This window comes from Musa acuminata, chromosome BXJ2-7 (genome assembly GCF_036884655.1).
Source record: "Musa acuminata AAA Group cultivar baxijiao chromosome BXJ2-7, Cavendish_Baxijiao_AAA, whole genome shotgun sequence".
NCBI lineage: Eukaryota > Viridiplantae > Streptophyta > Magnoliopsida > Zingiberales > Musaceae > Musa > Musa acuminata.
In genome coordinates this window covers 561,092-586,660 of record NC_088344.1, presented here as the reverse complement: position 1 = coordinate 586,660, position 25,569 = coordinate 561,092, and the positions used below count along the sequence as shown (strand labels likewise).

Below are 25,569 nucleotides of genomic sequence, written 5' to 3'. Positions count from 1 at the left end.
TCACTCTTTTACTCTGTTTTTTTATTATTATTATTAGAAACCCTTGCAACAGATACATGTCACTGAAGAAAATAATGTCTTCGGAGGAGCTTTCTTTCGTTTCTAAAATGAGGACCTGATTCTTTTCTCCTCCTGTTTGCATATAATTAGGTATGCCATGCTGTTTATAAGCATCTATGGTGAACCTAATTGTATGGTGTTAACTAAATTTCAATTCAGATAAATCAGATGATGAGTAAAAGAAGTAGGTTCATGTACTTTGGCTGATGTATATATTCATGAAATCCAGAATGGCAATTATTCTGTGAGCCTAATTATGTAGGTGCATCAGATGATCTTTGTAAGATCAAAAGATCATCGAACGAATTGGAAGGATACATTATTCTTTAACTTCAAGAATTCGGTCCAAAAGAGTGCTTCCTTAAGAGTAGGACGATTAAAATGCTGGAATGGAAAAATCCATCCCAATCACCAACACCTCCAATCACTTGACCAGACCAGCTGCCAAAATCTTTCCTCCTTCATAAGTCGACAACCAAGGTTGAGTAGGACGATTGAAGTCTTCAATATGGCATGCATTATATATACTTCAGGAAGAGAAAGGGAATAAAAACAAGTGACTCAAAACAGAGTTCGGTGAATTGTCACCTTCAAAATTCCTGTAGGGAATGGACAACTTGTGAAGCATGTCGATGGAAGACAGTCTGATTCAACATGTATCTAATGGCGCTGAAAGCGATGTGACAACCATGTTGTGACGAGCAAGAAAAGGACCGGCACCTAATTGTTTTTGACTATGCGTGCCTTATAGTACTGAAACCTAGATTTCTTTTTCCGTCGAGGTCATAGTATTGTAAAAGCAAAACGTTTGCAGCATGAGAAATATCCATGGAAGAATTTCTTGGGATACTCTTGAAATTTATATAATTCAAATCAAGAATCCCAGCACGAAAGAGGAACCAACTTGTAGACGAAAGCTTAGTATCGTGATATTATCACGAGGAAAGAGTGATTTAGAGCATCTACTTGGCTGCTATGATGCTTTAGAATCACTTATGAAACATGCATGCATCCATGTCTATTTGTCCAAAAGAGGATTGTGCAGGAGTGCACCGAGGCTGACGAACATATCAGAGTCAGAGTGGGCGCTCATCATGCCATAGCTGAAGGTGGTGGCGCTTCTGGCGTCCGTTCAAGCGACGGCGGAGGGGGCGAAGGGACAACTTGTGCCTTGAACGTGTTTCCGGCAGGCGGTGGTGGAAGATACAGCCTCCTCCAGCCTTGAGTCCATGACCCTGTCAGGCGGCGAATGGAATATTCCTCGAGCTCTCGCCCTCTTCCATCATCTTCAGCTTTGGCTGATGCCTTTCCAACATCATCTGACACCCACAAAACTCGCCAATGTTTCAACCAGTCACCGAAGAATCAGTCTAAATCTTACAACATGTGCAGAAGATACTGACTCAAAACTAGGGTTAGCAGAAGGATACTGAGGAGGAAGTCGATGCATTTCGTCCTAGAGCCAGCCATCTCAAAGAGCTACCGAGAAGAAGAGGGAATGAGGACATTGAACAGGAGTGGATGTTTACTTGTAATAGTGAATGGCTCAACCGAAGCGACGAGAACAGCCATTAATAGCTGCAGCGACGCGACTTCGGTGCTTCTTCATCTGCTCTAAATCGTACCGAGTTGACGGGCATCGATGACTTCGCCGTGGGTCCCCCACAAGGAGGAGCTCAACATGCATGCGACAGGTGGCTTATTGTTCGTCGGACCCATGGCTTACATCCAACGGAAAGAGACCTTTCCGTGGTTGGTCGCGCGGCCGAGACACCGTTGCTGCACCCTCGAGGTTTGACTTCGTCAACATCGAGGACTTGTTCCGGTCATCGTGCCGTCCCCAATACTGATCGGTTTTATAATTCGTCGGAGGAAAGAGGGCAGCTAAGCTTACAGAGATCGAGGTGGAAAGGACAGCAAAAGTAGAGGTCGACGGGTTCAAAATATACATACACATGCATCGAATACGACTACATCTCACATGCATATCTGCTAAACACGTGAAATCTCTTAATAGCCGAAGACGATAAGCTTCTCCAGGCAAAAGATCCCATCCAAGAAGAAGCCAACCTCGCCATGCTGCATTCTGTCAGGGCTCTGCGCCTCCCGCATGAAGAGCAGCGCAGACCAGCCAATAAAAAACTGCAAGTAGACATGCAGCAAGAATGTGATCACTGATATCTTCTGCATTACCACAGTATGGAGGATGCCTTCATGTGTCGACCAAGCAAAGAACCGCAGTCTGCGAGGGCGTAGTGCCTCAGCGTATCTTGAGCTTTACACCAGATAACAAAGATATAGGCATCGACCCTCCGTAAGTATAAGAACTTTGTTGAGATGTGTTACGGCATAGGATTGGGCTGCAAATCTATTTGTCAGGTCCATCAGACAAGGCCATCTGTGGAAGCAGAGAGAATGACACTCCATCAGCACTTTCAGGCTTAGTGGAGAAGGAAAAGCAAACATCAAACCGATGGACGGTAATGAAACACGAAGTTATATTCTCTATCTGGTACTTTCATTTATATTCCTTACGACATGAGAAGATCGAACATCTCCGAAAAGTTTCCCTTGGGTTTGGCAATGAAACACAAAGTTATAGACCTATCTGCTCTACTTAAGAATTCCTCTTACAATTTGCTAATATTCATACTATCACAATTATAAGGCAACAAATGTGTTAAAAGCATTCCATGATCCTTCCTATCTGCTGCTTGAATCAGTGTTGTCCAATTTGTTATCCTCCCTCATAAACCAGCCTTGTGCATTGCATGTAGCAGCAGAACCACCAAAAAAAAATGAAACAAATACTACATGGATGGCAATGTAATATACCAAAAAAAAGGGTGCAATTATATTCATTTTTCTTTGGGCAGATATAGATCTTAATTGGGATGGATAGGAAGAGGGGATCATGATGCATTTATGAGACCAGTGATCAACTAGTCCTGGCAAGAATGTGAACACCTTTAATCTGTGTCCCTCTTTCTGTCATCCACTTGTGAAGTGAGAATGGGTGGGATACAGCAAGGTGTGGCAGCCTGGAATTAGATGTGGGTGGTTGATTCCCAACGACCACAATTCAAGAAGAAAGAAAGGCATCACAAAAGCATTGCAAGATTGGATGTGTCTTTTTGACAAACACTTGGAGATGAGGTCTATATTTTACGTGGAATCCAAAGGAAAAAAGTAAGTCAACAAATTAGAAAGAAAGTAGACAAAGTTGTCTCTCCACTCGAGGAAGAGGGAGAGGATTACTGCTTGGCATGGTTGGCCAAATTACACGAGAAAAAATATCAACCAATATAATTTTATTATTTATATTATACGTAAAAAATATTATGAAAATTATTTAATGGTCGCTTATTCATGATAATAAATTAATTGTTAGGATAATATTTATTTATAAGAGATTCATAGATGATTAAATAATAATCTTACGTTACTAACGACTAGAAGAGTCAACCGACTATATATTGAATTTAGTCCACAGCCTAATAAACTTAAGCTATTGAGTTCATCCGCATACCTATATATCGAGATTAATTAGGCTGTGGACTAAATTGTGTGATACCGGTTCTTGTAGAACAGCACATAAATTGAGTTCATCCAGATACCTATCACACAAGCTTAAGCTTATAGATTAGGCTTAATCTATAAGCCTAATAAGCTTAAGCCATATAACTTTGACTAACCGGTTCTCGTAGAACAGCACATAGATTGTGTGATACCGAGCTCCTTCAAGTACCATTGGGTGCTTGCTTTCAACAAAACAATGGTCAATCTACTTTCTAGATTCGCTTACACATACATAAAGTGAGAGGAATAGAAGATTGCCAATCAGTTCTTTTATTCATAGGGAGGGAGGGCGTGTGGGGGAAAGGAATAGTAGGTTTGCAGTGTACCATAAAAGATTTATAAGATAATCTCTGTGATCAGTGGGACACAAAAATAATCAAGCTTAAGTGGTTGCTCCCTATTAAAATTATAGTACTTATATATATATCTCTTTAAAATTTGCAATATTATATACTTATAATATTAAAGACAAAAGTAATGCCATTGTGAGATAGATTTACATGTCTGAACCATAGTAGATCTTTGTCAATGTCAACAACAGTTCTTCCTTCGAATGCGCATTCAACATTCTCTCTCTCTCTCTCTCCCCCACTATAAACCATCACTTTCTACTCTAGAACATGAACTCCCGTATCAGATTCCATAGCCAAGCTAAAACCACAAATATACAGTAGAAAAGCCGAGAGAGAGAGAGAGAGAGAGAGAGAGAGAGAGAGTGTGTGTGTGTGTGTGAACCATGAAGAAAACTAGCCTTCTCTTCTCCCTTCTCTTCCTCGCTGCCGCCGCCAGGTTCTGCTTTGCTGCACGCGACCTGGACGCGGAGCTAGCCAAGGGCAAGGGCCACGGCGGCGGCGGCGGTGGCGGAGCGGGCATCCCTGGGTTCGGCTCCGATCCGGGCGGGTTCTTTGGCCCCGGCGGCGGGTTCAACGTCCCCGGGTTCGGTGGCGGGTGGGGCGCGGGCTTCGGCGGTCCCTCCGGCGGGCACGCGCGCGGCGGGGTGGTGCGGCCCTCCGTCGTGTGCTCCGACAAGGGTCCCTGCTACAAGAAGCGGGTGACATGCCCCGCGAAGTGCTTCTCGTCCTTCAGCCGGTCCGGCAAGGGCTACGGCGGCGGCGGCGGTGGTGGTGGGTGCACCATCGACTGCAAGAAGCGGTGCGTCGCCTACTGCTGAGCGTTTGCTGCCTTCACGCGTTTCCCCCCTTCTCTGCAGTATGTAGTCCGTATGTATTACATCGAACGTTATCTTCCCTTCGCTGCAGCATATTGTATTGGCACGTGAGACTAGTAATATGGTAATGGCATGTACTCTGTGTTATCACTTCAGGTTGGTTCTTAATTATGAAGACAATAGTTATGTATGGATTATTACATATTTATACATATATGATGGATGATAGAAGACAAGTGTCCTTAGTTTCATCGAGTCTCCACTAATAAACTGAAGCAGATCGACAAATCATTGGCTTTCGTTTATCTTGTGAGGCTTTGTTAATGGTGATGAGAATAAATAGCTTCATCTTGCTGCAACATTTACTGTTCTTCATGTTTTCTTTTCCTATATATTATTTCTGGTGAAGCAAGCCTTCATGAGAACGGCCCATTTTTAGATTCATTTTATATACTCGATAAATTGGCTGTATCATCCTCTCCATATGCAGAGAGGTATGATTGGATTCAAACACTAATTTGGTGCGAGACTTGATCTCACCTCTTATAATTAAAATTAAGAACAAATATGCTATGATTGATCAGACCCCTTAATAATCGAATATGCTAGGGAGCAATATATATATAAATTAAATTTTGAGAGCATGGGATCATCGTATGTCTTCATTAAGAAACATTGTCTCTCGAATTATTGATTTATAATAATTCATAGTAATAATTCATAGAAAAATTTTATAATCCCTTATAAAATACATTTTACTTAACCTAAAAATTCATCTAAATTTCATCATTAATTTTTTGATAATTCACTCTAATAAGAAATGAACTAGTTAGTATCAGTCAAACCATCGCATGATTTTGTGAAGAAATTTTATTTGATTATTTTAACTATCCAAATGATCTTGAATTATTATGAAATTTTATAAAAATATAAAAAATATATAAAACTAAATACACATTAAATTTTAGCTTAAAATAGAATAATTTGGAAGCTAAACTATCCTCATAATTTAATTACAGATACCTATTCTATTATGTTGAAACTAGATTGTGACAATCTGAACTTATAAACCTCATATGTTGGTGTACAAAGATGGTATTTACTCAATTCTAAATTTCACTGAACCTATAAGGGGGTTAATTAACTCGAATAGAACTCCTTTTTAGAAAATAAGGGATTCTAAGTATCTCAAATTAGGACATTAATTATTCTATGAACTACTCTCAAATTAAAATCATACTTATGGCCTTAGTACCATAAAAGAATCATACAAAACATATTCAAACATTTAAAATAAATTTAAAGTTTCATATATATATGTATATATATATATATATATAGCTTTTATTGACATACTAGTTTTAGTTCAATGTGAGAATCAGGCACTACAAAAACAAGCAAAGAAAATAAATACTACATGCTGACATAAAAAACTCATATTAGCTTGATGTAACGGTATATTCAAATGTTGATTTTACAAATTACATTGATAGCTTAGGATTAATATTCATATTAGCTAAAGGGGTAATTTTTTTAAAAAATACAAAGTAATTATTTATTACATCATCAATAACGAAAGTTGAATTTGTAAAAATATTTTGAGACTATAAATCAAGCATTATGATTACAAAATTTTATTTCAATACTTAGTGTGGTTAACTCAATTATAGATCATTAAAGATATTTTATAATAATACTCCTATAGTTTTATTCTCTGAATGATAAGTATCTAATAGTTTAAAGCATATTGAGATAAAACATTTAGTGATTAAAGATAAAATATAGAAACAATAAGTATCAATTAAGAACCTTAGCACCACTTTGATAATTACATGATAGTTACTAAAGAAACTGAATCCGATTATACGTTCAGTTCTCCTTGATGATCGACATCACTATACTTTTTAGATTTGATGACAACACATTTGTAAATCAAATAAAGATTTTTTAAATGACATTGAAAGATATGCTATTCATATATTATTATTTGATTTATTTCGATTCTAACATTAAAGTTTTTTACGTGAGAGTAAAATAACCATATTTTTATACTTAGAAACTTTCTTCATAATGACTTGCCAATCTTATAATCATCAATTAAACATACACTATATCGATATGGAAGGTCTATAATATATATGGCAATCTTTTGGGAGCAAAAGTCGAGAGTTTTAGAAAAAAAAAAAGAAAGAATGTATCAAATTAAAGTAAGAGTGATCCGACGGACTTATAAGCCTTGGTTCCTCTATTCCTCAACCAATATGGGACTAAATATCCTTATCATTGCTCCCCCCATAAGGGAGCCAAGGGCTCATGGCCCTCGTTCTAGCGCCAATGCTAAAATATTGTTACCTTGGTGCTATTGATCGGAGAGTCAACACAACCTGATTTGATCCCGAAGGCACATATCCATCCTAGGGGCCCATGCCTAGGTTGGAGTGCGACCCGAGAGAGCAACCGAGCTAATAAGTGGACTCCCGAAATATTACAAGTTCTCAACGACTGACCTGCGATCATCTCGAGGTGCTATTTAGATCCATTGGAGTCCTGTATAAGCGATCAGTATCGGGGGATGTCCTAACCTGACCCCTCCGATATTTAAGTGAATAAAGTGAGTGGAGAGAGTTTAGTAAAGTTCAGAAGAGTTTAGATAGAACCCGCTTGCCTCTTGTCTGGTTTCGAGGGCTAGCTTTTTTACTTGATTTGTCGATGAAGGATGACTATTCTAATAATTTAAATTCGATATAAGATGAAATTGTACAAGTGAATTTTTTTATAACCTTAGAGCACGCAAGTCAAGAATTTGCCGATGTTTTTGATGTAAAGAATCTTCTTCTTGCTAAACTCAACTCAGGTGCAGATGTTTATACTTGCATCCACAACTTACCATGATCATTGCACACACAACTTGAGAAGATACAAACCTCAAATGTAAAAAACGAGTATATAAAACTTGCATAATTTAGCGAATTGTTGAAAACAACACTCAACCCATCAAGATCTCATAATTCCAAATGGAACATACTGCTTTACTTTGTACCTTTGTATTTCTCTCTTTCTTTTTATCTGGCTGGACTCACATTCGTTTGCTTTTATCATATGTAGCTTTTATCTGTCAAATTCCGTAGCAGAAAAGAGACCGATGTCACCAACCGAAATCAGGCTTGTTACTATGGAAATCTCCCTGTTAAGCTAATATGGTCGAGAGTACGTCTGAGGCCGTATTGATCGACTGCTCTATTGGCTGCTCTGAACCCATCTCCATATTCCGGTGAAACATCCGATTCAATTTGGTGTTTGAAAAATTCCCCTAGCTTTCTCTCGGTCTGAGTTCGGGCACCTTTTTTCGAGGGCCTGGTGGACGAAGAGGAGGCAGCATTACTACCTGACCCTGATATTATTTCAGAGTCCAGCCACATATGAGCCAGCACCTGGCAGATGCCTTCTTCAACGTCAGGATCAAGATTTCGATATCCTGCAAACTCACAGTGCAGTAACCTCAGACAAATTGCAGTAGCAGATTTATGTTTCCAGTACGTATACTCATGAAGATAGACAACGGAAATAGCTTGCTGGTATTTATTTAACTGTTAAGACGAGGAACAAGAAAACAAGCAAGGAAAGATGAATAACATAAGTAAAAGTTCATATAGCTAGGATCATCACCATGGTTTTCAAGATTTCCTAACTGTTACTGCTTCTGTATCCTCCTCTAATAATTCTGATGTTGGGGTGGGGAGGGGGAGAGAGAGAGAGAGAGAGCGAGATAAATGTAGTACTATGCCAGGAACTAATGTATGGTTTCTCCTCCTAATGTAGGCCTCATAAAATCCTTTCCCTGGACCAAGGTGAGGCCAGAAGCCCAAGAAGAAACAACGCCTCTCACAAACATTTTGGCTAAGTCATTTATATCTATGTATTTGTCTGCTATATTGTCTGATCCTCATGCTCAACTAATATCTAGAATTAGAATGGCATGATTTGCCATTCTAAGGCGTAACCAGAATGAGGTACATACCTTTAAGGCGTAACCATGCATGCATCATCTCATGAGCCAGTATTGACCCTGTTAGCAATCTGCATGTGAAGACAAATCCAAATATTAAAGCAAAATTTGCAAGGAGAAAAAAAAACAGATGTCATCATTCACTAGTTTTGCTGGTGTAGTATTACTATCTCTATAAATTCCACCATTTTTCAGTATGAGTATGACAACAATCTCTTGGTAAATATTGTTTTAGAATTTGATAAAAGAAAAGGCTCAGTGTTGAATATGTAAGTAGAGTTATGGTACTACAGCCAAAACGTGATAATCTTTTGAAAATGACTGTGAGATGTGATTAAGCTAACAATATCATATTGAACAGTGGAAAATAAATAAACATTACCTTGGTAGCCCATAGAGTATAAGAATTGCTGTTACTTCACACCGTCGTACCAGTCTATATGGCCCTGTTATCATATCTATGAGTCTGTTTCCAGGTCCAATTATTGGCCTCCTCAAAATCTAATGGACATTTCTTTCATCAATGAAATTAAACAAAACTATCACATCTAACTTGTAAAACGACTGGAAAATTGACAAGAAAAATGCCTAGGATTCTTACAGTTCTAACAATTTGTTCTTCAGAAAGACAAAGACCTCTAGTTTCAGGGAGGTGATGATGCCCCTGCACTCAAAAGCACATAGAAAATTGTTAGCAATAGTCCAAGAAACTAAAGTTCATGTTCTGTAACTCAAAGGTTTTGTTCTTTGACTTACATTCTTTTCACCTTCCATGGCTTCATTAAGAGCTTGTCTCTCAACTAGAAGCAATGGAATCTGCTGTTCCACTTTCATATTTAAACCTTCATAGAATTCTTGTATATCAAGGTAAAGGGGTTGGCACTCGCTTGTATCCATTATTGAAAAATTAAGACACTCAAGACAAAGCTTACGGCCATCATCTAAAGTCACATATTTTGCGTCCATTGACTGAAACTCAACATAAGGAAAAGAAAGTAACACTGTATGAGGATGTTAAGGAACATCTGTTAAAATAAATAAAGCATAATGAAATTGGCATTCAGCAACAGCTATTATTATGTAAAAAATATAACAAATCTTGGAGAAAGATGAATTATTGTGAAGTGGAGGACTATCTCAGAATGACTATCTGTACCAACCTCCATCCTTTCACAACTGCAGCACCTAGGAGTGCCATCACGCTCATGCAAAGGACAGTACTTTTGTCCCCAAAAAGGATGAGCTCGGTATTCAATTCGGCCATCTCTAATTTCTGGAATCTGCAGAAACATTTATGACAATAGATCCAGAAAAAAGAAATTCAGAACAAAAATAAATACTGGCATAAATAGCATGAACAATATTTAAGGGGCATGCTTCTTTAACCGCTTGACAGGAGCCTATTTAATTGGGTAGATAGATAATTGGAGAGACATTTGACCTAGGATAAAAGATCTTTTTTTCATAAAAGCAATTAGATGCCTTGCTCACTGATTACACCTTCAAGAAACATAAGGATCCAACAATTAGACAATTAGGAGCAACTTTTGGTCCATACATCACTTGCATAGTTCTAATTGCTTGTAAATATACGTCCCTTGAATGCATGGATGGCCTAATATTTCTCGTGGTTGAATATAATTCTCATTCCACAAAAGTACTGTAAAATTGTTTTTTCAGTGATGATCATCAGATGTCTAAATTACATAAAATAAAGGTCTTGAATACTAATTTGTACCAATTTCAACAACATGTTGGGCTAGTACAGTATCAAGATAACAAGTGAAAAGAATCAAGCCAAACCAAGACATATGTTCCATTACCAATACTAGGCCGGACTGCCCATGGTAGATAGCAGTCCGATTGGTATTTTAGAACATGCTTGAAACATGATATACATCATAATTTTATATATAGGTTGTATCTGCTTCCATTTTATATAGATAATTACCTATATTCACTATGGAATGCTCTTCTCAATAGCCAGATAAATACTTACAAATTGCTTGCAGACATCACATTTTGGGTGGAACAGTTTCCTGTAGCAAGACTTGTGATAAGGATGATTCTCGTACATAGAAAACTGCATCAAAAAAGCCAGTGAGACATAATCTAACCCAAAGATGACAACAATAAAATATCCAATTTTTCACCTCATGGTCATATATTGGTTTATTACACTCATGGCAACGAAAGCACTCTGGATGCCAAACAGCACCCGTAACACTCAAATAGCGACCATGACCAACTTCTTTGTTACATCCCGCACATCTCCTAAACCAAAAATATATCAAAGCAATTATTTAGCACCTTAAAAATCTAAGGTTACTATTTCTCAAAATAATGAAGCACTATCTTTCTTTAATCAATCCTAAGCCAAGAGGAGTTTGTCAAGGATGAATGCAAATTGCTATTGTGTGTATTTCAACTGGAAATTACATAGCATGATATATCTTGCTTAAAGCTATAGGTGCCATTTCTTGGATGGTCAAGTTGGTGACTTGTCGATTTGCAACTTAATTGAATGCATAAGAACATTAATTGAATTGCAACTTAATATCTTACACTATTTAGTTTGATTTCCACTTAGCAGTTCTAGCACCATAAGAACAATTTGGGTGCTTACACTTTTAGAGTAGTCTTCAGGATGAGAATGTTATTTAGGTGTCAAATCCTGTCTTAACAAGTAAAATGTTAACAACATCATCAACTATAAGAAGCGATAATAATCCTAATACTTGTTCAGGATTAATCTCATGTGTTTCAGGATGGGTTTTCAAAATTTCTGCTCTTAGTGATACATTTCCTTGCAAGCAGGAAATATCATAGATCATTTTACAATAGACTTGGTAGAGAATCCCGAATCCCATGCTTTGACCTGAAAATGGCCTTCAAGATTGTGGGTAGAATAGAAAAGGCTCAAAAATCAGTTGTTGTGATTCATTCAACAGTATATTCTGAAATTCTAAACCTTAATTATCATGCCACATGTTGAGTTTGCATCAAAAAGCTGAATTAAACATTCAAGATGACAAGTTTTAGTTGAAGTAGAATTGAGAACATATTGGCATTTATGCACTGTTTGACGGGCTCTTTTCTAACGGCTTAAGGTTTTAAATGGATTGGCAGTGGTAAAAAATCTAACATCACAACCAAATAAATCCTGACTCATCTATCAGATTGGGGTTGTAAAAAAGTTGTCATTCATGTTGGACCCTTTATTAGGGGCTTAAGCTTCTGAATGGAATCGAAGAGGCTAAAATTTTAGCGCACTGCTGGTAGTAACTTTTTTAAAGGTTGATTCTTAGAAAAACATTATAGCACAGAGATTTATAACTGTCATGATTTATTGTGAAACTAATGAAATGATAAGAGAAGTAGGCAAACAGCTCTGAAACAAGTACCTGGAGAATGAAGGAAAGAAAAAAGGATAAGGTTGATAAACTTGGCCATTTCGATGGGGAGGAGATTCTGTAAATAAACTCTCTTGCATAGCCCTTGCAAGCTGTTCATCTTCCTCCAGATGAGATTTATTGTCTAAAGAAAAGAAACGTATGATGTTTGAAGAAAATTATCTATCAAAGATAAGTAAACTAAGATTATACCATGGCCTCATGCACAAAGATAAATGAAACAAGTCGCAGATCTGTAAATGCAAAAAGATAAATGCAAAAGGATAATGGAATTTCAGTACCAAGTTGCCGATCTGTAAATGCTGAGAAACAAAAATATTGTATATGAACTAATTTTGAGATGTCACGACTAAATCATCGGTAGTGATGCAGTAGATGAAGGCTCGCAGCTAGAAGTCCTTGTTAAACAAAAATCAATAGTTTTCCAAAGAATAAGAAAAAAAAAGGGTCCCTAAGCTATAAACCATAGTAGTTGATGAATTATGCTATCACTTATCAGTTGCTGACTAGCCATCATGTTCCCTTTTTTGACCAAAGGATGCTAAGCTCCAATGAATTCTCCACATTCTTACAACATTTCCTATTTCTGCAGAGTATGGTATGTCGGTAACAAACATCCGGATTTTACTTCCCCTTGGTTGACTAATCAATAAATAACATATCCACTCCCCTCAAAGTTAAAAATAAAACAGAAGAAATGCTTAAGAATGTTAAGGCCCAAAGTTGGATAAAATCAAGGAGTCTCTTATAATGATAAGATCTTCCATGATAATCTAGTTGTCTTTATGTCACATCCATAAGAAACGGGGACAATTAACTGACACAGACAACTTTCTAAATACAAATGAATAGCTGGATTACTATAGCAGTGAGAGTACTTACCAATAGCTTTGCCCCTCTGGTCCTCTTCTGATAGTGAAACTGCTATAGCATGATCAACATCTTCATCTTCATACCCCTGCCTGCCATCCTAACAATCCAGGATTTCATAAAGTGAGATAAACAAGCAAAGATATAGAACAAATAGCCTACTCAGATCATTTATACATGCAGCAGTGGAAGGTAAGGAGAAAGGTAAGGAGTGGAAGTTGATTTCACTTAGGTAAAGAACCCCACAAATTATGAAGAAGTGCAATATTCCAAAAATCTATAGAAATTGCATACTCTATATCTGACACCATTAGCTTCACAAGCAACCCTGAAGAACTTTCATCAAGAACAAATTCACTTACCAACATGGATCAACACCACAAAATTAACAATAACCTTAATGAAGTATAACAAAATTAACATTTCATTAACGATATTATCGAAGAACAGTGAACAATCTATCTGAAATTAAATATTCATCTTGTTTGTTTTCGGTATCAACATTAAAGAAAAACAATATTTTTTTAAGAAGTACCAATAAAGTATATTTCAAACAATCAATTTTTCCAATATTATTCATAGAATTATTTTTTTCAAGAAGTTCTCATGAAGTTCATTCCATATTTACTAATATAACTCAAAGAATCAGATGCTTCCTTGAAGTCCTTGACACATATGTAAAAAGCAACCAATGAGTCATTGGTACATCCCAACACAGCTACAGCAGGCACTTTAAGGATTCATGTTTTGACTGTATACAACATCCTTTGGCAAATTAACAAAGTAGTTTTATACAACATCCTTTGGCATATTTAAAAAATACATGCAAACCTCTTTATTCTTCTCTATTATTTAGGTATATTATCATTAACTAGGGAACAAGTAACGGATATTTCATCTGAAGTAATGATGCAACTTTTTATTTCTGGTGTTTGTATATTACATGGACTGTTAACCACGGCAACTTAAAGTTACTAATTGAGAGGGACTTCACAAGATAATAGTTCTGCAATATTGAAGAAGCAGCACCAAGCCATAGACATGTCGTACCTTTCTGCCTACTTGTTTATCTTTATAAATTAGTACATGATTTATTTGCTTTTCTTCTTTCTTTCTACTCTTAACAAAGATAAAGAAAATCAAAGATGGGCTCAGGTACAGATACAATATATGGACGTGCCTAAATTTAGGTAGAAGAGTCTTTGAGATAAATCTCAAAGGTAATCACAAGATTTGATGAATTTAGTGGATCGTGAAAGGATGAACCACATTTTCATTATTGGCTATGGTCAATATAGGTCACAGTACTTCCACCTCCATGCTTCAAATTATTAAATCAACCGAAATGCAGTTCTAAATCTTAACCAACCAATCCCTATTTCTGCCACAAAAAAATATTTATGCATTAATTCCATTGCAAATGCTTGATCTAAGTATGCAATTTCATAGATCTCATTTTCAAAAAGAAATTACAAGTGTCTATGACTGCATAATGAATTTATTATGTATCGCAAAACATCAGATTACATAATGGAGAAATTCAGTAAAGCATAACGGAGGAGAGTTTAAGCAAAAGGGATTACTATCGAACTAGAGGGTTCGGTCCAAAAGACATCATCTGCATGACTGCCATGACTCTGACCAGCTGAAATTTTAAGATTGGAACCTTTAAAGATTTTGTTTAACCAAACCATCAAGCTAGATTTTTAATTGTCACCAGCAGATTATTCCTGCACAAAGTAAGTCAAACTTAGCAAACAAATTTGAGAATAAAATAATAAATGGGTATCACAATTTTGATATGTAGGGCAATTTAACAAAGCATTGGTTCATCTTTTAGGCAACAAAAGCCTTGCTTCATAAATTGCAGACCCATAAATGAAAGAAGGAAGCAAAATAATTTACAAAAACAAACTCTCCTAAACAACAAGCCTCTCATATCTAAAAATTGTGCCTGATGGTAGGAAAAAAAGCTTATTAATTACAAGAGGAGGACAAAAAGACATCATATCCCGCAGAATGAAACCTCATAACACATTTATAGAACCACTATCAACAAGATCAACCATACATGACGGCTCCATCAACAGCACTTGCCCCAAATCCAATAGAGCGAAGGACACGACTGATCGCATAAATGATTTACTGAAATCCGTAATAGTATGCTAACAAAAAAAGAAAATAATCTAAGATTCACAAGCCTTCACGATGAAACAGGAACCCGAAAGACGAAAGAAGATTTCCTGCAATTCCTTGATTGGGTAACCAAGCAATCAAAACCAAAAAAGGAATTCCGAGAACTTATTGTTGATGTGATCAATACCTCAGGAAGATGGCAATCGAGCAACAAAATAGTTAGAATCGAAGCCCAGATCAATTCGTTCCAGTGTCATATCCCCCTGTTTATATTGCTCATCTACCGAAAAGGAGGTGCTTTTCTGTTGCTGGCAACCATGAAGGTTCTAAAGTATCGAAAGGTGGCCGTGAAACCTAATTCTCTAATTGGCAATCCAGACTTAAGTCAAAAAGACAGACGATTCCTTTTTGTTTTCTAGCTTTTCTTTCTCCATCACCCGCGTCAGAGCGTGCCAAGGGAAAGGGATTTGGTTGGGGAAGACGACGTTGGACTAATTAGTCGAAAGTTCCAAAGAGCAACGCTTGTGACTGCAGAACACCAGCGCGTCCACCCGCCTCGCGACTGCAGGATGGGACGGTGACAAGTGTGGCACCTCCAATCGCAGGGCAGGTAGCTTTCGGGCGAGAAGAACCGGGTAGGAGAGACGTCTCGGGTGGTCCGGAAAAGGGTGCGGCGTCTCCTTCGCAGATCTGGAGCTGCGTCGGAGGTGGGGCCTCGCTCTCCCTCCTCCCGACCACTACCGCACGCGGCGGCATCAAAGCACTTTCACGGCCTCAAGCATCCCGTCCGTTTGCATTCCGGCGCTTAATTGATCGATGGCTTCCTCTTCGATTCTTTCGGAGAAGAATAATTAATGCCGCAGCCTCGGGTGGAATTCGCCGACACTCCTCCCCGCACTTACTTTCTTCTCGACTTTTCTTTTCTTTTCTTTTTTATTTAGCTCCGAAGCATTTTAATTAAATAAAAGTACAATTTATTTATAAATTGATTAATATATTTTTAGATAATTTTCTATATTTTCTGAAAGACGAGATTACTGTTGACTCCCCTCCTGCCACCCATGCACACAGTGCGCTCCTACCTCTTCCACCACCATCCCTCCGCTAGCGCCCCGCTCGCCCTGGCCCCCTCCTCCTCCGTCGCCGTTTGAGAACCTGACCGACTTCGTCGTCGACTTCAAGCTCCTCGAGATCTTGTAGGAGTTCCCTGACTGCTCCAGCTTTGGCTCCGACAAGCTCCAGAGGTTGGCCTCCCTCCCTAAACCTCCCTAGTAGGTTTCTTTCTCTTGGAGATTAAAATATGATGATATAAGGACAGTTGAAGATTCAGGCTTTAATAAGCAGTCAAAAAATTACTTCTCTCCTACAAGTGCTTTTTCGGGTTTATCCTGAAGAATAGAATTATACAAGAGTTCATCCCAGAGTGAACAATAATTCCTCGTATATATTAAATGGCATTCCCGAAAAGATCTTAGTGCACTTTTGAAATTGTGTTTGGTGACACATTGATTGGACAGTTGAAGAGTCAAGTCCGTGGATTCAAAGAAAAATTACGTACATAAGAAGAATTCACGCAGCAATCCCCGACTTTGACAGGGTTACCGGAGGAATGCGATGATGCTCGAGTTGCAGGGGAGGTGTGTGTGTGGTCTGTTCCTCGTCATCTCTTCTAATAATCCTTTTATCAGGATAGCAGAGAGGAGTTCATTAGCTTGTCCTGATCTCTTCTGCTTCATATCAATCGTGCGCAGTAGACAAGATTTTTATACCTTGTGATCATAATATCAATATTTCCCTATATATTTCACACAGATTTAGGAGTATATCTCCTGCTCTGCAGTTGCAGCAGATGCAGAACAGTAGGAAGCAGTCTGCCTTCACTTACATACATGTTTTAAGGATGAACTGGGCGCGAACCGATCCATGAGCATGCAAACGGTGGCTTCCGAGAGCGTGGTCGTCCTCCTCTGCCGCCGCTTCTCCCGAACAGCTTCCTCCTCCGCTGTAAGCAGTACTTCGGTTCCCTTCACCTCGTCTTCCTCCTGCCTGGCGGAGCTGCAAGTCCCGGTGCTCTGCTGTTTACTCCCGAGCTTGGCAATGACTCCACCCATCCACATTCCCACAAAGCCTGACATCTCTGCTACTTCTTCTCAGAATGCTCCTGTTCAAAGCTACACAGGTTTCGCTAAGTATATATCGAGAGGAGGAGGAAGAAAGCAGGGGTTGAGCTCCACGGTCGTCTCTTCTTATCTCTGTTGCCCCCCACATTGGCTGCGTCACGCAATGGTTTTCCCAGCCCATTGGCTTCCGCTGCAGGGAATTGCTCGGTGAACCGCGTAGGTGTCACATCAACGCCTACACAATTTGACACGGATTAGAAATGATCTAGATGATTGATGGCGATTTGGGCTGAGTTGGAGGGTTTTTCTTGTTTGGCAAGGATCTACCGCATCTTCTTCTTCCTTTTTGTGTGCATGGGCACTCTTTGATTCCCTTTTCTTTTTTGTTGGCTTTATGCAGACTTTTGTCCTGATTGTTGACTTTCTGCGAACTTCATGAAGAAAGAAGATAATAGTAGAACTATAAATACTTTGAATAACATGATGCCTATCGTATATTCTCAAAACAAGGATTTATTGTGATGTAAATTCTCGGTTATGATGTTTCTGGGTATAAAACAAGAACACCTTCTACTTCACAGGAGTGTAATGTTTCTGGTAAGTTTAAAAGATAGAGTTTTGCAGAGAAAGAGATCGGATGATTGCAAATGTTCACCAATATAACAGCATGAGTACATACGGGAGCGTACTGAGACAGATACATGCATACAAAACTTTTGTTAGCTGAACATGCCTCAAGAACTGAATCTAAAGGCCAAAGCAATCTACAAGAATCGACAGAGTGGTTTCGGAGTCGATGCATTCCTCTGATTGCTGCAGCAACTTGCTTTTCACGGCCTGACTCAGGCGTGGGAAGCCAAGAAGAGATGCCTCCCCCTCTTTCTTGACGCTGCCTCGACCCCCGGACGAGAAGACGCCTTCATGGCGTTTCTTGCGAAGCTTTTCGAGCTCTGCACCCCAAATCTCTATCAAGCTCGACATGGCCAAGGTAGCAGACGAGAGACCTGAGCTAGAAACAAGCTGGAGAGCTCCTGTATAAAAAGAGCTCTCGGCTTCAGGAGGAAAACCAAGGGACACGATATGCTGCATGCCTTTCGCTGTTCCTTCTGTGTGCTCTCACTCGCCCACAGTCTTCTTTTCCATGATCTACTTTTCTCATGGATATGATATCGGAAGTTCAATCCTGCATCGTTTTTCTGTGGGCTTTTCTTTTTCGGAACCTGCGGCTGAACGATGACTGCGTCAGCGAATTGGAAGGTTGACTTCTGTCGTCTTCTTGTAGGGTAGGAGGTTTGACTTCTGTTGGTAATCGGAAATCCGCAGATTAATCTGGAAGATCTTTTTTCTACTATTTGGGATGTGAAATGTTTTCAAAATGATCTGCGCAATCTCCAACCAGCATTCGCAGCACACAGTAGTCGACTCAAATGCTATCCAAAGTATTTTACATCCACATCACTTAGTTCTCCAGCCTCAATGAAAGCTCAAAAACAGCAGGATTTCTTCTCTTTCTTTCCTTTTTCTCTTTCCATTTTTCGTCGACATGAAAAATGATGTAGTTGGACTCCTCCTAACTTCACAAACACCTGAGAAGAGTCATCTCGTTTGAAGTTTCAGCGTACGCCATCTGCCAACTCTGGCGGCCCAATGTGATTTCAAGGTTAGGCATCCGGGGAGGCATGGAGGGTGACACCAGAGTTGGTCTCAGTTCTTGTGGTTGATCCTCCATCAGTAGTACCTAATCACAGGAAAAAAAATAGATTGCATCTTCTTGTTTGAGATTAATTCTATAGTGATTGATATATATATATATATATATATATATATATATATATATATATATATATATATATATATGTATGCTGAAACACGATGAAATTGCATCCTGTGACTTCATAACCTCGAAAAAATTATGTTTCTTAATGCTTTGTGAGCTCATGATTTACTATTGATTTGAAACAAGTTCTCCACCACCTCCACTAAACTAGTACATGTAAAGACTATCTCACCGAGTTTGGTGTGCACTCAGACACTTAAAAGGCAAGCCCTTCTTCTTCGCTCTATATATGTGTATCTTGAAGCTTGAATCGACTGTGTAATTATAATTTTCTCCGAAAAACACTCAGAAACTTTTGTCTATTTACCTTATTGTCATTGTTTAGCAAGCGTGTAATGTTCCAAGCACACCCTTCTCCAGATGGATTTAGCTTTCTGCACACAAAGTAGACAATCGAATCAGAAATATAGTGGGCAAAGATAAATGCCATATGGCAATAAAGACTTTTGGATTATACTTTTGTTGCTTACTCTCTCAATCAAGTCTTTCGTGAGGGGAACAGAGAACCAATAGAACTAATTTCACTTGGAATAATCTGAGCTTTCTTCTCTGTTACACTCAGCGGATCTTTTGGGTTATACTATTTTAAGACCTTTTTAATTAATTGGAAAGCAAGTTGCTGCTTTTGTTAAAAAGAAAAAGATGTGATATATAAATGAGCTTGTTGCTATGACAGATACATCCAATTTCAACAGCAACAGTATGCACAGTATTCACTGTTGAATCTGCATCACCCTCTCAGGAAGTTACCAATTCATGTGTTTGTCTTTTGTCATTGTTTTTAGCTACAACAATCAACATTCGATCCAAATGGGACAGGGACAATCCGGCATCCTAAGCACCTCATAGATAAGAAATATGTGAGACATGAGTATCAGCCTTGCCTCAGAAAAACACACACAAAAAAAAGGTCAAAATAAGATTCTATTTCCTGCTTTCAGACTTGAGGTCAGATAACCTGATATTACATTCAAGTGGCAAGATAGAACAATTATATAATAGAAAATGAGGTAAAAAAACCTCATTTTGTGTTAGAATTTCCACAGAAATGTTAGGTCTAATTCATGTGTAATTGGTTATTCATTCAAAAGGAATGTGTGATGCAATGTATAGCAATATTTACTATGTTTTCTTGGGCAATTCTTGGAAGTCTTTCTTCCTTTTATTGAAATTCCATGAGATGAGATGACATATATGTTACTTCATTGCTCTCTTTTTACTTGCTAAAGTCCATTTCTTCCTTCGAAGGCACTGTTGTTCTCTCTCTCTCTCTCTCTATTGGTATGCCAAAAGTTGCATTTGTTTTAGTGATATTCTGAGAAAAGTTCTGGAACAAATTCTCATTCTTCATTGACTACGTAATATATATAAATATATCCTTTTAATGTTGGCTAGAGGATAATTAATTCTTCGATTCTCATTCTGGTTAAGGGATAAATGGGTCCAGAACATTAAGAACAATGCAGTCAAATTCTCTCTCTTCCTTAAAGGTCAAAAAATGACCTTTGCTAAAATTATTGAAAGCAACCCCCTATGAGTGCAAGACAAAAACAATAGGCCCAAATCCAATGGTCAAACACATGATACACTTCTGTTCCTTGGTCCTTAAATCACCACAACCTCAGTAAAAGAATACAAGGGTAACTGGATCAAGACAACTTTGTTTGACTACAGCTATTAACTAATAACTACAGACACAGGCTTCTGAAACCTGTCATTATTTACTGCTCTACCTCCTTACCCATCTGATTAAACCAAGGAAATGGAACTCGATCTAAGTTTACTTCCAATGCACCAAACAAACTATGTTAGCACATTGCCGACACAGGCAAACTAAAATAAGAAACTATTCATGAAAACACTTAAATCCGACAAATAGATAGATAGATAGATAGATTGATGCAGTAAGGAGGAGATGGATGGAGTGGACAGACCTAGGAGACTTGGATTGTGGTGTTGGTGGGGTTGGCGTGCTGAGGGAACTACAAGGAGGGGTGATCTCATTCCCAGCTTTATCACATGACAGTCCTCCCTCCATTTCCTCCATCCCTCTCCTCTGGTTGAAGCACATTTCTGCCTGACCTTGGCCTGCAAAACAATTTCACCCACCACTAAGATCCAAAATGGTTGTGCTTTCTGGGACAGACAGCAGACTAATAATTCAAGCAAGGAAAGGCCAGCACAACCACCAGTGAGGTTGTGATATCAGTGAGATGACTGAGTGATGGTATCGGACTCCCTTATAGAACAAACACCAAAGACATTTTGTAGGAGGTTTCTTGTGAAAGAGAAGGAATATGCAAGTACCTGCCGCTCCCCTGTCAGTGCTCTTCACTGTTCTATACATCTGCAACCACATGCACATGAAGATTAATGTCAGACTAACCAAAGGGAAAGGATCAAACAGACCACCATGCTAAGTTTACTTCGAGAAATGCCATTTTGTCCTTTTTCACTTGTAGGGATGTCCCGACCCAACACAAAACCCTAACCCTAGTAGCATGATCAGGAATTGTGCAGGACATTAAGGGAATAATTGATCAGCTGGCAACTACCTGCAGATGGCTCTTTACATGAGCTAGCGTGAGGTCCTTCACGTTCATCAGCTCCAAGACCGATTTTGGCGTAGCTCCTGACAAGATCGATGTTTCGAGGAGGGTCATATCATTACTTATTCCTAACCATAACAAGAACGATTTCTTATACGGTGAGGAAGCTTGAGTTGGTGTGCTCACTCTCGTGGCCGCCGAGAAGCTCCACCGCATGGACAAAATGAGCGTGGAGGGTGGTAGTCCACCTCATTCTTGGAGCCCTGACGCTCCTCTTCCCTCCTTGAGCCGATCGTGAGTTCCTCTTAAATCCATAGGTCTGAGGGTGACGAAGTTGGTCATGGTGATGATGGTGGTGGCGATCGCGGTGGTGTAGGTCGTGGCGATCAGCGACACTTGACCCCGGCGCCTCCAGCCCTAGGCTCAGCGTCGGTTCGGCATGGTCGAACTCCCGACCTTGGTCGTGGTGCAAGAAGGCTTGATCATGGCCCATGTCGCCCTCGCTTCTGCCGGAGAAGGACGTCGCTGCTTCCCCAAAGAAAACCCCCGTCACCGAGCTTCCGTCTACGGAGATCGCTGGTGGACTGATGTGGAGTGAGAGATCAGGAAAGATGGTTGCCATTTAAGCTCAACGGAGCAGGCACGGGAAGATCAAGACAACCAATATGAAGAGAGTCTTTCTTCTGCTGAGAATTAAAGTTTAGGTGAAGAGCGTTTTGGAAGAACGAGGAAGGGTTGATACTGGGAAAGGGAGACAGAGATAGGTGGTGGACTAGAGTGGCGAATGAAAAGGAGATGGTGTGGAATGGTGGAATAAATAGAAGCTTTTGGGTGATTATTAGGTCATGAGTGGGTTATGATTTCCATAGGTGTTGTGTTTACAGACTATAAACTACAAAGAAGCTAGAGAGAGAGAGTGACAAGACTAGGATGGTGGTAGGAGAATGGCAAATGTCTAGGAGCTAGCAAGAGGATAATAAATGCTGTAGGATGGCAGGAAGAGGCGAAGGAATTGCAGGGTTCCCAGATAGCTAGGCATGAGATGAGAGAGACTGACCCAGTGGGAGAAAGAGAGTATATATTTGAAGGATGCAGAGGTATGATACCTAGAGAGAGAGAATGTAAGATCTCTTTCCTCTTTCATGGAAAGGGTTGTGAAGGGGCGTTGCAGGTAATTAATGGAGAGAGAGAGAGAGAGAGAGAGAGGGGGTTTTCCTGTGCTTGGTATTTGAGAACAGTGCAGGAGAACTGTTCATTTGACAACAACAGACTGGACCTTATTTGCCCACTTTGTCTCTCGAGGTGCGCTGCGTGAGTTGGGATATGGTGGAAGGGATTGGGAAACTGCCATTAAGCTGAACATTAAAGAAAGAAGTGAAGAAGCCTCCACCACCACTGATATCAAGCAAGTATTAGCAACGTTTCGATCACCAGGGACATCAAGCCAAAGCCAAAGCCAACTGGTCTGTGATCTATTTCAAGCTTATTCGATAGCCTGGTGACATGAAGGGCATGTATCATCTTCCTGAGTTACAGTTTTCCCGCACTGGCACAGCCATTTTTGTACATGATGTTTTGCAGTCTTGATATACTCATTGAAGAACATCATTAAGATCAAAAGGGAGTCTAAGTTTCTTGTTCTAATCTCCTCCCATGCATGGACGCCATTCATGTTCTGGCTACACGTGTGTGGAGACAGGAGAAGCGGAGGAGAAGCCTGGAGGTATCGGCAACGGCAGTGGCTTCACAGCTCATCTTCCTGTCGCCATGGCTGACACCGGGTTGGGATGCCCGGCGACACCGGAGCTGCTTCTCCACGTGCATGGGGCTCGGTCGATCCGGGCCCTACGCTCGGCCCCTCTGACGGCTAGCATCCGTCGTCGTTCCCTCTCCTCCTGTATTCCCTCATCCTGTCCCAATATTCTCGAGGCCCACATGCCCCACGCACGTGATACAGATGGATCTCATCAAAACGAGATACAGATCGAGTTGAAGGCTCGATAAATCCACTTCGTAATCCGAGGCTTTAGGCACTGTTAGGGGTTGAGAGCAATGATCCCTCGGTGACCAGCACAAAGTGGCAAGGTTGCAGGCTTGTACAAGGTGGCAATCGTAGTATTGTTTTATTCCATTGCCGCAGTGGGAGGGTAGCAGGCATGGAGGAAGAACTTTTCGAGCAGAGTGGTGGGGATTAAACAAGCAAAAGGTGGCATCATTTGTTAATGGATTTCGAAGCTGTGGTCAGCGCCAGACGCGGTGATCTCCTCGGGAAATCCAAACTTTATTACCACCGTCACCAAGTACAAGCCTGCCATTAATTGATCGATGCCTTGTTGGCAGCACTACGTCCTTACGCTTGAACTCTGACTCTTTCTCTTCTCCTTCTTCTTCATGGTTGCTTTTTATGATATTAAGGGAAGAAAAAGAACGTAGAATGAGATTCACCGGAAGAGCAAATAAAGAACAGCGTTAGTCTCAGCTTATCATTATGCTTTGGGACTTTCTACAGTGAACAGGATGAGAACCCAAGAGGAGAAATGATGGTATGTGTTTGCGCTTCAGGGATGTGAGAGGGACATGACAGTGACCCCACCGCCCCCCCCCCCCCCCCCCCCCCCGCCTCCCCGGTCCCGGCGCCGGGAACACATCAGAGTGCGACCAGCGCAACAACTGACAAAAAGCCAGTGAAGTGTGACGACTGCTGATGGTAAGAACATGTTTTGACAGATTTCCTGTGCAAATGGAGATAGATGGCTTTAGTCGCAGAGAAGTGGCACGGATCATACCATCTCCAGGTTTGCAGAGAGCTCTTTACAACACAATGATTCGGTTCTCCACCTCACATCAGAAGATTATAAGTGCAGGTTCATGAAACCCTGTCGATATGGGATTCAGCAAGGATCAGTACATGTACAATCTCATCGATATAAGTAGATTGGCTGTTTCCATGACCAGCTTGTTCATTGCAACATATAAGGTTTGGAGACATCAATGTGAAAGATAAAGAATATCTCCCATCAAAAGTTTTGAAGATAGAAAGCTGCAGCCTCCTTCAGTTTGTAATTACAAACTTCATAGCAAACCGATTGCACCATGGATTGGATCAGATGATTCCATCGATAGTTCTACCAAGTACCATTGATGGAAATTACTGGTACAACGTGCAGAACCATCATGCCTGACCATCCAGTGTAAGGTTCTACCCATTAGCCCTTGTCAGAGACCAACAAGGGAGCTTTTGAAAAGGTGGTCAGATGCAGCTTTGATTTACCACGAGGCATGTGGATTTGTGGCAGTATTATTCTCCTTCAGAGGAAGATTAATCCTGTATTGACACAGGAGGAAGTTGTGCATGAATGAGTCGTTCAGCTTGCGGAGAATATGAAGCTTCCTGGAGTGAAGTTGGAGGTAGAATCTTTAAAGCTGTCACATCGTTTTGGTTTCACCATGTGGTCGTGCATAGAGCTGGTGATGTTGTGAATCTCCCTTCCAAGGTTTTCACTGGTTCTTCTGCTCGATGGAATCCTACTGTTTCTTTTACCAAGCCTTTAACTCTTAGACCAGCACAAGAATCCTCTCTCTCTCTCTCTCTCTCTTTGGGGTGCTGAGTGGTGCGCTGAGTTGCTGACACAGTTGGAACTGCTGAGGCATCGTTTGGCCCCTTGGGAAAGATCTAAGATGCCCTGCTGTGGCCATGCAAAGGAAGCATTCGACAGTTCCATTGAAGCACTAAGCAGGAGAACTATTTGGTGGTTTTTCTGTGACCAGAGCTCAAAATAAAAGAACAGAGAATTATCTATTCGAAGATTCTTTTATTCTCGTATCAAGACA

The 25,569-nt window shown here is 39.9% G+C and overlaps 3 protein-coding genes and 2 long non-coding RNA genes across 6 annotated transcripts; 2 read left to right on the top strand and 3 right to left on the bottom strand.

Annotated features, from left to right (window-relative positions):
- Nucleotides 1-889: 889 nt before the first annotated feature.
- Nucleotides 890-1,997, bottom strand: LOC135616484 (uncharacterized). The gene is made up of 2 exons (XR_010488352.1): nt 1,464-1,997; nt 890-1,379 (listed from the first exon to the last, which is right to left on the bottom strand). It is a non-coding gene; the product is annotated as an uncharacterized LOC135616484 (long non-coding RNA).
- A 2,253-nt stretch (nt 1,998-4,250) lies between these two features.
- Nucleotides 4,251-4,997, top strand: LOC135616483 (putative glycine-rich cell wall structural protein 1). Its single transcript, XM_065115717.1, has one exon. The coding sequence runs from the start codon at nt 4,376-4,378 to the stop codon at nt 4,808-4,810; it is 435 nt and encodes a 144-aa protein (XP_064971789.1). The 5' UTR covers nt 4,251-4,375; the 3' UTR covers nt 4,811-4,997.
- A 2,740-nt stretch (nt 4,998-7,737) lies between these two features.
- LOC103990988 (protein DA1-related 1) lies at nt 7,738-16,107 on the bottom strand. Its single transcript, XM_009410320.3, has 12 exons — nt 15,420-16,107; nt 14,680-14,826; nt 13,109-13,196; nt 12,218-12,350; nt 10,967-11,087; nt 10,813-10,896; nt 9,974-10,093; nt 9,570-9,782; nt 9,415-9,477; nt 9,196-9,314; nt 8,826-8,884; nt 7,738-8,282 (listed from the first exon to the last, which is right to left on the bottom strand). The coding sequence occupies exons 2-12, from the start codon at nt 14,788-14,790 to the stop codon at nt 7,978-7,980; spliced, it is 1,416 nt and encodes a 471-aa protein (XP_009408595.2). The 5' UTR covers nt 14,791-14,826; nt 15,420-16,107; the 3' UTR covers nt 7,738-7,977.
- Nucleotides 16,108-16,128: 21 nt separating this feature from the next.
- On the top strand, nt 16,129-17,724 carry LOC135616482 (uncharacterized). The gene is made up of 2 exons (XR_010488351.1): nt 16,129-16,476; nt 16,750-17,724. It is a non-coding gene; the product is annotated as an uncharacterized LOC135616482 (long non-coding RNA).
- LOC103990989 (probable transcription factor KAN4) lies at nt 17,012-22,930 on the bottom strand. Of its 2 annotated transcripts, XR_001978892.2 has the most exons (7): nt 21,925-22,930; nt 21,745-21,821; nt 21,497-21,536; nt 21,124-21,277; nt 19,497-19,563; nt 17,680-19,090; nt 17,012-17,587 (listed from the first exon to the last, which is right to left on the bottom strand). XR_001978892.2 is itself a non-coding variant. In XM_009410321.3 (6 exons), the coding sequence occupies exons 1-6, from the start codon at nt 22,358-22,360 to the stop codon at nt 18,929-18,931; spliced, it is 936 nt and encodes a 311-aa protein (XP_009408596.2). In that variant the 5' UTR covers nt 22,361-22,930; the 3' UTR covers nt 17,012-18,928. The 2 variants fall into 2 exon arrangements, 1 of the variants encoding a protein (XP_009408596.2); XM_009410321.3 differs by having other exon boundaries at nt 17,012-19,090.
- Between the last annotated feature and the right edge of the window lie 2,639 nt (nt 22,931-25,569).